The 11776-nt window shown below is 34.7% G+C and overlaps 2 protein-coding genes across 5 annotated transcripts in view; both read right to left on the bottom strand.

Moving 5' to 3' along the window:
• LOC108576411 (abl interactor 1-like) overlaps positions 1-645 on the bottom strand; it is a 2322-nt gene extending 1677 nt beyond the window's left edge. The window contains exons 1-2 of the mRNA XM_017939443.1: positions 578-645; positions 22-100 (exon numbers count right to left, since the gene is read on the bottom strand). Coding sequence (XP_017794932.1) covers positions 22-100; positions 578-599 — 101 coding nt within the window. The 5' untranslated portion in view covers positions 600-645. The remainder of the gene's footprint in view (positions 1-21; positions 101-577) is intronic.
• Positions 646-3927: 3282 nt separating this feature from the next.
• Positions 3928-11776, bottom strand: part of LOC108578808 (tribbles homolog 2) — a 52977-nt gene continuing 45128 nt past the window's right edge. For all 4 annotated transcript variants that reach the window (XM_017942234.1, XM_017942225.1, XM_017942209.1 and 1 more), the window contains exon 4: positions 3928-4417. In XM_017942234.1, coding sequence (XP_017797723.1) covers positions 3967-4417 — 451 coding nt within the window. In that variant the 3' untranslated portion in view covers positions 3928-3966. The remainder of the gene's footprint in view (positions 4418-11776) is intronic.

The raw sequence follows: 11776 nt of genomic DNA, 5'->3' as shown, positions 1-11776 counted from the left end.
AAAAAAAAAATATTAAATTACGTGCTGTTCCAAATAACGTTCCTTTGTGCCGTCGAACTGACAGGTGGACGAGGAGCAGAACGTGTAGGAATTCGCATTTCTGAAAGCAAACCACGGAATGAAGCAATACCTCAGAACAATTTCATCGAGATATGCTATCACGGTGTGCAATGCACAGGCAGGCACTCATCGTATAAATTACTCTTATACATTTATACACACGAATGTAGATGCGTAGCATAAGTGTAAAAGTAATCTATGAAAAACAATATCGGTATTTGCAGCAATCAAGCTTTTATACAACAGTTATACGCCCACTACCAAATGTCAGATATCTTTTGACGTGATGCAAATTTAGAATAACGATTACGAATTTAATAAATTGCAATATATTTCAATTTGATGTACGGGACAAAAACATGACGTAGTAATGAAATTTAATTGGAAAGTTGAACACGTGGAAAATGGGCTATGAAATTTAAGTTTACATTGTACATACTTTCCTGAACTAAGAAGATCGGTTAATTTTCTTCAACTGACGGGTATCACCATTGACAGGTTTGTACATCCTACTCACCTGTTCTTACGTTTGCGGCCATTTTTCATTCAATGCGATTACAACTATATCCTATATTACGGCGGGATGATACGTTTAAAATAAATTGATTAGGCGATGATTAATTTGCATAATTCTATTAATGATCAGTTTTCAAATCTGCGAAAATTGTTTGAAAATTTAATACTCATGAAAGGAAAATATTGATTATTTTTTAATATTTCATTTTATTAGATTTGAATGATTTCAGTTGCAAAGAAAATGAGTTATTGCATTAGTAACATTTAATTTCTATAATTGTAAGGAATATGAATTTGTTATAAATCTTAAGATTGCTAAATAAAATATTTACCAATTACATACTTATTCTATTCTTATATATACAAGTGTAATAGCTTTCAAAATAATAAAATTATAAAAAAAAATTTGATGTATCAAATATGTATTTGTAAAATTATAGAAGATAAATTAGTATTAACTTCCCTAGGTTTCAAAGATTTTAGATACATTAATTTTGTCATAGTGGTTAAACTGTAATTTGATCTTTTAACCTCCATAGAAGAGTAAGTTACATTTTTGTTTATTCTATTAACTTAATCGTGTACTATGAAATATATTTTTTATTACTACTTTTAGTATATTTGATCAAATTTTATATTTGTTTTTTCATATATAATATACATGTGTATGTGTTATTAATACATATTACGTTCCTGCTACCGAAGATATTTGCTTCGCAGAAATTTATAGGTTGCAAATTTTAATTAAAAAATTGAACTATATAAACTGATGAATCGTTATATTTTGTTATCTCATAGTATAAAAAATTAACTACTTACATGTTATTATTGTTCCAATGTAATACACATAATAAAATGTGTGCATTATTTAATATACTGTTCAAAATAATATACCAACAAAAATAATGTAACAGATGCTAATTTATCATTTAATAAATTATTCAATACTTCAAAAGCCAATAAAACATTAGCAATACATAGAAATAATAGTTATACAATCTAATAAAGCACTAATAGCAAAAACAACATTGGTTTCATATCTAATATTTGATTTATATTGTAAAATTTTTTAAATATTTGAAATTACAATTAATGAAATATATACAATATAGTCATGATTTATCGTAAACGCCACTTTATTTGCCTATGTACATAACTCTTATTAATCTTCCTAATGAATATTTATTAGAATTTAGTAGGACTTAGTGGACTGAACTTATATACATGTTTTAGCATCGGTGAAACGTTTTCACCATTGTACCTTGACTCAAATGATATGAGGAATTGTACACTGAAAGTAAACACACAGTATCCAGTGTACAGAAAAAATTGCAATACAAAATATGAAGGAAAAATGTCTCTTATACACATATTCAACATATACATACAATAATTCTGCACTATACTTTCGTGAGAATTACAAATAAATTTGTATAGATATCAAATACAACGTTCGATACTTTCTTCGAAGCAAACCATTAGCGAAGATCAAGGATTTAATCGTTCAACTTTTAACGAACGCGTATAACTTGACAAGAATGTTGTTTAAGAATGTAATATATAAATACGGAAAAGTTAGAAAATTTTTAATTTGTCGAAATTAAAGTAAAACGTAATGCTCGATTATACGTAGATAATTTGTAAGACTATGTAAAATTTGTATACAGCGTATAAAATCTTTCATATCTTAGATTATACAAATACAATTTTATTATGTTTAAACAAATAAAATCGAAATACATATTTTTTAAAGCAACCGAAAAAATATCAACTGATAAGAGTTTTAATGAATTAGTTTATATCACTAACAATTGTTTTCCTTTACCTTAATGCTGCCTGTACATGGTACATGTATCTCTGCTTCAAAAGGGAATATGCATTTATTTTTTACATGTGCAGACCGTAAATAATCAAATTGTAATGCTTCAACGAATTCAATAGATGCATGAAAGTTGAAAGGACAAAGACATACGAGCTTAGCATGAGTCTAAAATAAATAACTTCAATAAAACTAGAAATATATTAGAATTATATTTTTTATTAATTACATATGAAATATTTGTAATAGCGCATTTCCATTACAGAAAGAACAAATTGAATTGAAGTAATAAATAATTGCTCGTAGGACTTTGTTAACAATCAAACTGGAACAACGATTATCCCCCGTTAGATCTTCTACAATGTTTCCCAACTGAAACACAATATGCATATATCGACTCCTTAAATTCTAGGCCGTTCTTTTTCGTCGTATCGACGAAACGAAACAGAAAAAAAAGAACGAATGATGATTTGGGACCGGGATGATCCCTTGACGCAACAGCTAATATTTAACCCTTTATTTGGTATTTTTTCGATAGTTAACATAGCTTTTATACACAGCCTGCGCACGAAAATATAAACCAAATAACACTTATTCTGATTTATACATTATTATATTACACACACACGCACGCACGCACGCACGCATACAATTTTGCTCTTTCGATATCCCTGGTTTAGACATTCCAAACACATGTTTATTTCTCATCTTGCCAATTGATTTTATAACTGCGTTTTTATATTTCTTCCTATAAGAATGATGTATTCATCACATGTAAGAAAGGAAGAAAATGCACGCGGCAAATTTTACGAAGTTCATATTACAACTATAAATTAAGCCAGCTGTAGATATTCAATTATATTGTGTAATAAAATCGTGTTCTTTCATAACTAATGAAGTAATTGGGGAAGGAAATAATAAAATAATTTACTGAATTATTGGCACAAGGTTTCACAAGGTGCAAATTTGTAGCTGTTTGCTTCATTTTTTTAATATGTAGAAGACGTTGTCTCAAACAATGTTCATTACTTCAGTGTTATCTTCTTCAGTTATGTTTATTTTAGTTTATTTAAGACTTTACAATCTGGTTAAAATGTTGGAACAATCTGAATGAAATTTAACCAAAGAAAAAGAACGATTATCTTAAATTTCTGACGCTTCAATTCTCACTGAAATTCATTTTACTCGAACAGCAATGTATTAATGTCTTTGCCCGTCTATAACGAAGCTTTCTAGTTCTGCTAGCTATCGTGATCCATGACGGTGATCAATTGGACAAGGAATATGTTTTACCATATATTCTATGTCTAAACAAATAGCAAATATCGCTCACTCTTCTACGGTCTTTTACACACTCTCGTCGTAAAATATATTTATAGCTGACTTTACATTATCATCGTATAAAGAAAGAAATGAAAAGAAATGAAAAGAAAAAAATGAAGAAGAAAAAAGACAAAAGCCATGTTAACTCGGAACAAGGTTTTTTTCTCTATTATCTCCAACCAAATAGAGGATTAACAAGGAAAGCTGGGTCCAACGCGCGCAGAATATATCTTCTTCTCCTGGAAGAGTCAGTCTTGAGGATTGTTAGGTAGCTCTGGTACGATCTGATCCTGACACGAGGATCTGTTTGACGCGGTGCAGACTCGTAACGGCTTTGCGAGCCACGGGTGCCTCGGCACGTCCTCCGCGTACGGCCTTTCGGACGGTTCCTTTCTCAGCAGCGAGCGAATCAGACATCGAGCGCGAGGGCTAAGGCCTTCTGGAACAGCGAATTGTCCACGCGAGATCTTGGCGAATAGGGACGCGTGCTCAGCGTCATTGAACGGGTAACGGCCGACCAGCATCGTGTAAAGAAGCACGCCAAGCGACCAGATGTCGGCCGCTTTGCCGGAATAAGCTCGCCCCGAGCGCAGAACTTCTGGCGCCACATACGCTGGACAGCCCCGTCGGTCAGTCAGCTTGTCGTCGTCCCCCTCGACAATCACCGCGTCCTCTAGGCTCTCCAGACGAAGTCGTGTTCTGTAAATAAAGGTGAAATTTAGATGTTGAATTTCTATTAATTTTAAAGAAGATGGGATTGTGTTTTCGATTGACTAAATATTTTTCATCTAAAGTGATATCGCTTTTAAAAATATCTCTTTATATATAATTTCTTGATTCGAAAAATAAAACACGTGGCGTCTTATATTTTTATGGGTTTGGTTAATCTGTTAATCGGCACAGTTTTCGATCAAAAACATTTATTCGTCGAGTATTATCAAATGACAGGAGAGGAAAATTACTTTGTAGTAGATGTGACTTCTTCGAATATGTATGACTTCTAATGCAAATATAATGATAAAACACAGATTCTTATAAAAAAATAATCAATATACGTAAAAAGTAGGTTTTTTGAAGCGACGAGTTAACTTGACTTCTCTGGTTAAAAGGTAAGATCAAATTCTTGTTTACTTGATAAATAATCATTTGTTACGCGATATTGAAAATCCAATGTAACGAATGTTTATTGTATAACATGAAATTCTAAAATATACTTTATCATATTTATTCAACGCTATTGTGGAACTGAATATCTTGGAATTAAATATGGGATTATGGGATATCAAAGCTTAATAGCGCTAAATCAACGCTTTCTTTCCATCGAAACATCGTGCCTGATTTCATTCTACATACATCCTCGATGGGTGCGTCATCTACGAAGAATAAACTGGGATCGTTGTCCAACTCTCGGGTCGTTCCCGATTCTATCGCGTCATCGGCCAGACGATGTGTACAAGGTATCATCGAACCGATGTTCAAATTCGAAAGAGAGTGATCCTGTACTACGAAAATAAATCTAAACTGTACGGTAACATTTTTTCGTACATAATTTTGTTTACGCATAGATCGAACATGTTCACGAAAATACAGTATGTAGAACGCTACTATATTGGCAGAAAAATAAGTTTTTTCTAACACTTTTTTATTAATTAAAATGCAATTCTTGAGCAAGAAAATACCTTGTTTCATAGTCCCTTTTTCCTTATTTACAGTAGTACAATTACATGCTTCGTGTGCAGGAATGTTGCTCTAGATTTATTGTATTTGTCCAGAATCAGCATGCCTTTTCGGATTTTACCAACACTTCGATGTGACACTGAAGTCGATGGTAACGAGAAGAAAAAGGAGAAGATGACGCCTTGTGTACGCAACCTTTTACGTATGAGGTATTTCAAATTTAGCAACAGGACGACATCGCGATTGAGCCATCGCGGTGTAACCCATCGCACAGCGAGGCGTCGTGGAACGAGGCACGACGAAAGCACTGGTGAAAGAAAAGAGATTGTACGTGCCGCCGCCGGAGGCCGCCAGTTGATCAACCTGCAACGCGGAAGTCGTAGAACGCGTATACGTAATATTCATGACTCTTGGGTAACTTTAGGCTTTCCACGATGTTCCTTCTCACGTCAATTACGATACTCGATTGATACGCAACGGGCATGAATGCCTCCTTTTCGTTTGTTTGTTTGTTTGATTCCTGGAGATGATTAACGAAAGAGCAGTGAATATGAATATCATAGAGTGGAAGTTTGTAGGTACATACATACTTATAAACTTGCATGGCACTCTGGTTATGTTCAACTCAAATAAAGTAACCTGCCTCTCTTAGTACTGAATATAGTACTATTTTTATGAAAATGATTTAATAATATTATAATTCGTTTGATTCGACATAACAAGAAAATGTCACTTTTTTATTATTACTAAGGAGAACGATTGAGAGTTTGTAGGTTTGTTTAGATGATTCTGAAAAGTTGTACAGTATGATTGCTTAGATTTGTTGAAGTGTATTTGAAACGAATTGAATTAAATATCGTTTGTAATATCAAGTTGCGTGTCGGACGAAATTCGAAATCAAATTATTGCCAACAGTAACATTTTTAGAATACATTTAACACAGGTTGGTGAGAGTGTGTGTATACACCTAATATTCTTGGGCTTGGGCAACTTCAAGCTTTCGACGATGCTTGTTTTCATATTAGCCGAGACATTTTGAAGATACGTAATGCGTTACCGTTCGGGGAAGTACACGCGTGTAGAGAGAAGAAAACCTTATAGGTGATTTCTTGAAAAATATATATTAGAGGATACAATAATTATAATTAAGAGTTTAAGAAAATACAAGAGAATATGATGATCTATTTTAGAATTACTGAATAATGCAAATATATATCTTTATATAATATTTTTTATGGACAATCTATTACTAATAAGATAGTTGTACTCTCACAGAAGGGTATACATCATCGTGTCCAATATTAGTTAATACCAAATTCACGAACAACGTCAAAAGAATCAAAGACCCACAAACGGCTTTATCAATCGGTAATCTCAAATTTTTATAATTCACTCCAGGAGACCATCTACACATCAACCTAACCTATCAAAAGACGAGTGGAGGAACTAGTCGTTCGCTAAAATCTTTCTCATTTCTGTAAATCGATTAAATTTCTCTCTTCTAATTTTAGCATTTTATCGCACAATCGAGACATCTGCCGGTAAAACGTATGTTCCACGTCAAAACCGACCATCAAATTCAAATTATAACTCAAACATATCTGCAGATACATATGTCTGCCATTTCTACGTCCACCATTAAGACTGCGAACGACTGCGAAGTTATCAATATACCACCGATTGCTCATGATTGCCAAATTTCTCCAGGTAAGAGAGCCAAGAAAATCAGCAGATTCGGCGTTCCGTAAATTCGTCGTTACAAAACTTGCATCATCCTTTACAAGTCAACGATCCATGTCGTATTGTTGGCCATAGGTCCGGCGTACTTTCATCGATTCACCATTGAGTAAGTGCTTGTGACTCGCCGGCGCGGCGGTAAGTTGCAAAAGGCAGAAACGCAGAAACGAGGAAGAGAGAGCCTGGCACACGATCTTGAAAATCCGAGCGAGTGTCAACGGCCTCGAGCGTCGTTTCCTAGAAGGAACCCGGTTTCGCCTGGCTTCGACTGTCGCGTGTCTCTCCGGTTTGGACGCGCGCGCGAGCACAGGAGAGACAGGCCGAGGATAAGCCGGTGCGCAGCTTTCTTCGCAAACTTTCACTCGTAAGCAAACGACGCGACTCCTACGACAGACTGCTGCTGGGTTCAAGAACCCTGGGTGTTGCGCGTACGGTAAATTCTAATGCGTTTTTTTTCTTCTTCCAGGGATTCGTATATTCGAGAGCGGACTTAAAAAAAAAGCGGGGCGCTGCGCTGTGTATATGTATACAGGTTCTATCGAGCGACGATCACACGAAACAATCGATGAGAGTTATCTTGCACAAGTGGAAAAAGAAAAAAATATAAATCTCATATCGTTTCAGAGTCAACGACGTTCTAATTTGTTTCACTGCTTTTGCAGGTAGGATCTCCGCGATAAAAAAAATTGTTACTGCTGCGATAAAAAAAAAAACAAATTTTGAAGCTGAAAAAAATTCAACCGACGAAGAAACTGTTCCAGCACTGAAAAAGTAATGTCGGTAGAACTTAATTTGTATCTCCGTGTTATGGGGGCAGGGATACTGTGGTTGTTATAAAAGGAATGTATTCTTTTGTATTAAAGATTGAACAGTTCAGAGGAGAAGGGTCAGATTCTGAAACAAAATTATATTACTAGTTAGAGAAATACGAAGATAGATCTACATTATATTTATACTCTTTCACGTACGCAGCCAACGTTAACATGTTTGTCGTTGGTTTATCCATATGTGGTTCAGGACAGTCTGAACTCATTGACCTACTAATCTTTTGCTGCAGAGAGAAATCTATACTGAAACTTGTGGATTGTTAAATTGGGAATGTTGTTCAAACGTGAGGAATTCGTTGATTTGATTTAATAAAGTATAATGAAAAAGCGATACGGTCGTATGCCGCTTTCCTTTTTACGTACTTATTATCTGTTGAAATTGAATAAATAACTAAACGAAATGTGAAACATTTTGTTAACTTGAAAAGTTTGTCCATGAAGAGGAGAAACTGTTAGTTGTTTATATGAACTTTTATCTTGCTGGCGTATACAGAATTAACACGTGAATTTCCTGGATTTTCAGATTTAGTGGTGTTCAGTGAAATATAGAAAAAAAAAGTTTCATTTGTACTGTACAAATGCACTGGTTAAGGTTGAAAAAATTGAATGGAACAGTAGATACAAGTAATAATTAAAAAAAAAAGTTAAATCAATAATAAAGATTTTCATTTGACGAAGCGAGGTAGCTGCATATTTCTATGTAAAATGTACAAAGTTAGTCTCTGTCAGTGGTGTTATGTTATCAACGATAACTTATCATTCTCATCAGATAATCATTCATTCGGTTTACAGTATTAAAATAGCTTGTTAAGTATGAACTTAAATTCGATAGCAACCAAAAAAGAACCTTGTTAAGAAATACATTTTAATCGGTCCTTGTGATAAGGTCTAAACAAGGTACAAAACATTGTCGAAGAATTCCAAAAATTTACAATCATAAAAATTCACTTTTGTATAGAGAAAAAAAGTTTTGTCGATGAAAGATAATCACCGTAAAATTTTTGCAACGAAACATTTCTTCTATCCAAGATATTCCACGTTTATTCCCTTTTCGCACGGTGCACGTTTATTCACAATTAATCTTACAATAAATAATACGTGGAGAAAGATCATCTCCGTGGATTCAACGTAGATTAGAATAGAGAGATTCGACATCAAACGACAAAGTAGACTCGCAAAGCTCGAGGGAATTTCCGCTCGAAGGAAATTATTGCTCCTGACGTTGGCCGATGTACGCATCCCTTTTGTATTAGCGGTTAGTTCGCCGAGACACTTGAACTCTGTAAAAAGGCACATCCCGGAAATCGCTGATTCGATCAATCGATCGGTTCTCTGGCCGGTTAGAGGAACGGAAGCAGGAACGGTAAAAGAGTCAAGGACTCCGATGGAAATGAATTTCTGGCCGGACGGTTATCGGTTGATCGATTGGTCCACACACAACGCTTGAAGGACAACTTCAGGGGAATGCGTGCGCGCGTGAGAGAGAGCGAGAGAGAGTGTTAAGAACTTTGATGTCAATGAATTTTATATGATAATGTACACAGACATTAGGGAGTGAGTCTCGTTCGCATCTACTCGAAATGTCTCGCTTTGATGCTTTGTCGATTGACAGAGATCTTCGTAAGGATGTTGCCACGTATCTGTTCGCGACATCGTGAGCTGCGTCACGCGAGTATATACCTCGCAGTAGATGAAACGTTGAAAAAGGAACACGTACAGGCCGTCGAGTCTTGCCAAAAGTAAAAAGTGTGAATATAATCTAGTTTGTAATTAATTAACTACAATTAATAGTAACTAAATTAACTATATTACTAGCTAGTAATTTAGTAAGAATAACATAACGCATTGGCGGATTTCTATGGAAAGGAGGATTGATTACAGGAATTATGGGATTGGTTATAATTTGGTTCGTAAATTTTTATAAAAATCGTCGAAGTTTATAACGGTGAATTTATCGAAATTTTTTAGTAATTTTTTGAGGGAACCACGAGTAAATATTTTTCCCTAATATTTTAAGAAAATCTGTTCTGGTAAAAATAGGCGTATGTTCATCGTGTGAAAATTCTATGAAAAGAAATGATCTTTAAGACCATTTAATTATAACCTTTTCAAGATTGGAGTCTTTGAACCATTCCTAATGATACCTAGCTATATTTACGAATGACGTTAACCAACTTTCGGAAATATATTTTGTTTTCTTGATAAAAAAAAAAAGGGAAACATATGCCTTTTAAATTTTGTTGCTTAAACAACATATATGTATGTACTTCAAGAAGAACAGAATTGATTTCGAACATGTGAATCGTCGGTGTTTTAAATCCTATGTGGATCGTGACGGCATCGATAAACGTGGGCCAAATGGAACAAGGAAAATGCAACCTTCTGCTGTTTTGCGAATATGATATTAAGTAATATTTAAAGATGGGCATCGCCGCCAGCACGAGAAGGGAAACGAATAAAGACCGTTTTTTCCGTGAAAAAAAAAAAAAAAGAGAAAAGTATAGATGACACGATGCAGCTAAAAATTTTGTCGAGAAAAAATGCTTACTTCTATAAAAATGAGCAATTTAGTGTTTTACACGCGTTTTAAAATGTTTTCAACTACCGAAACAATTAAACAGTCAAAATCTGGATTTTTGATAAAAATAATTTATAATTATTAACGCTGCATACTCCAAAAGTTTGTTCATACCTTGCCGTAAAAAATACGAATAAACAGTTTTTAAATTTAATTATATAATTGCTAACTGTTGGTAATTTTAGTAACAATGACAATTTTCATCGAAGAAGACACGAGAAAAGGAAAAAAGCTGATGCAAATCTGTGGCCAGAAGAAACACAAGGGTATTTGCATAAGCGCGATTGCAGCAAGATACAAGGATAGTTACGTATCGGTATTGCGCACCACACCATCGTAATTATATTTGTAACAAAACGGCTGACACGAAACCGATGCATATCTATCGGAAATGCATTTTTAACGACACTCCTCGCAGATCCATTTCTTTAAGCGGAAGCGTTCACCTTGAAAACTCGTTAAGCTCAATAAACGGATATACACCCTTTCGATACTTTTTCAAGTGCATTATTATATCATTTACTATTTTTAAATATTTCGACTTAGAAAGTGACGAATATTTCTATAAATGTATAGTTTACTTAACCTTCTATGAAGAATTCAGTTTATTTAATCGATTTACTCGATTCAAACACTTCAGAAGTGTATTACATCTTTTAAACCTATTCATAATTAAATTAAAAAAAAAAATCTCACTTTCATGTTTCATTGGCGAGTTACGATACACTGTCTCGTATTTGAGCTGCTAAAAAGAAAAATAAGAATTCTATATAATAGAAGGTTGAAAAGGATTAGAAAGGTATTCGAAAGCACAATGAAGAACTGCAGATTAACAAAGTTCCCAAGATAGACGCTTTCGGTGTGTTGACGAATCCGTCAAAAGAACATTCTACCCTCGTATATCTGAAACCCACTTATATAAAGAACCCCGCCCCTAATAAAACAACCTACGCGTCAAGAGAAGTCCACTAGACGACGCTCAGTACCGAAGTTCCAGAAAATATCCTGCGTCTAGGGTTAACGGATATACGCTGCGCGAGCATACGGCTCTAATGCAATCGTGCGCAGGGAGACGTCTGGACGTCGACGAGTTTCTTGGGAGGTGGAACGAACCACGCGTTTCCTAATTATACCAGCATTTCAAAATCTCCCCAGCCGATGAACCAATATGCTTTTCTGGCTTGCAACATTCCCCGTTCCCTCCACCCCCCTTCCACCACAGCAGCACCACCTCCTCTT

The sequence above is a fragment of the Habropoda laboriosa genome, unplaced genomic scaffold (assembly GCF_001263275.1).
Source record: "Habropoda laboriosa isolate 0110345459 unplaced genomic scaffold, ASM126327v1 scaffold32, whole genome shotgun sequence".
In the NCBI taxonomy this organism is placed as follows: domain Eukaryota; kingdom Metazoa; phylum Arthropoda; class Insecta; order Hymenoptera; family Apidae; genus Habropoda; species Habropoda laboriosa.
This window is presented reverse-complemented; position numbering and strand designations above follow the sequence as displayed.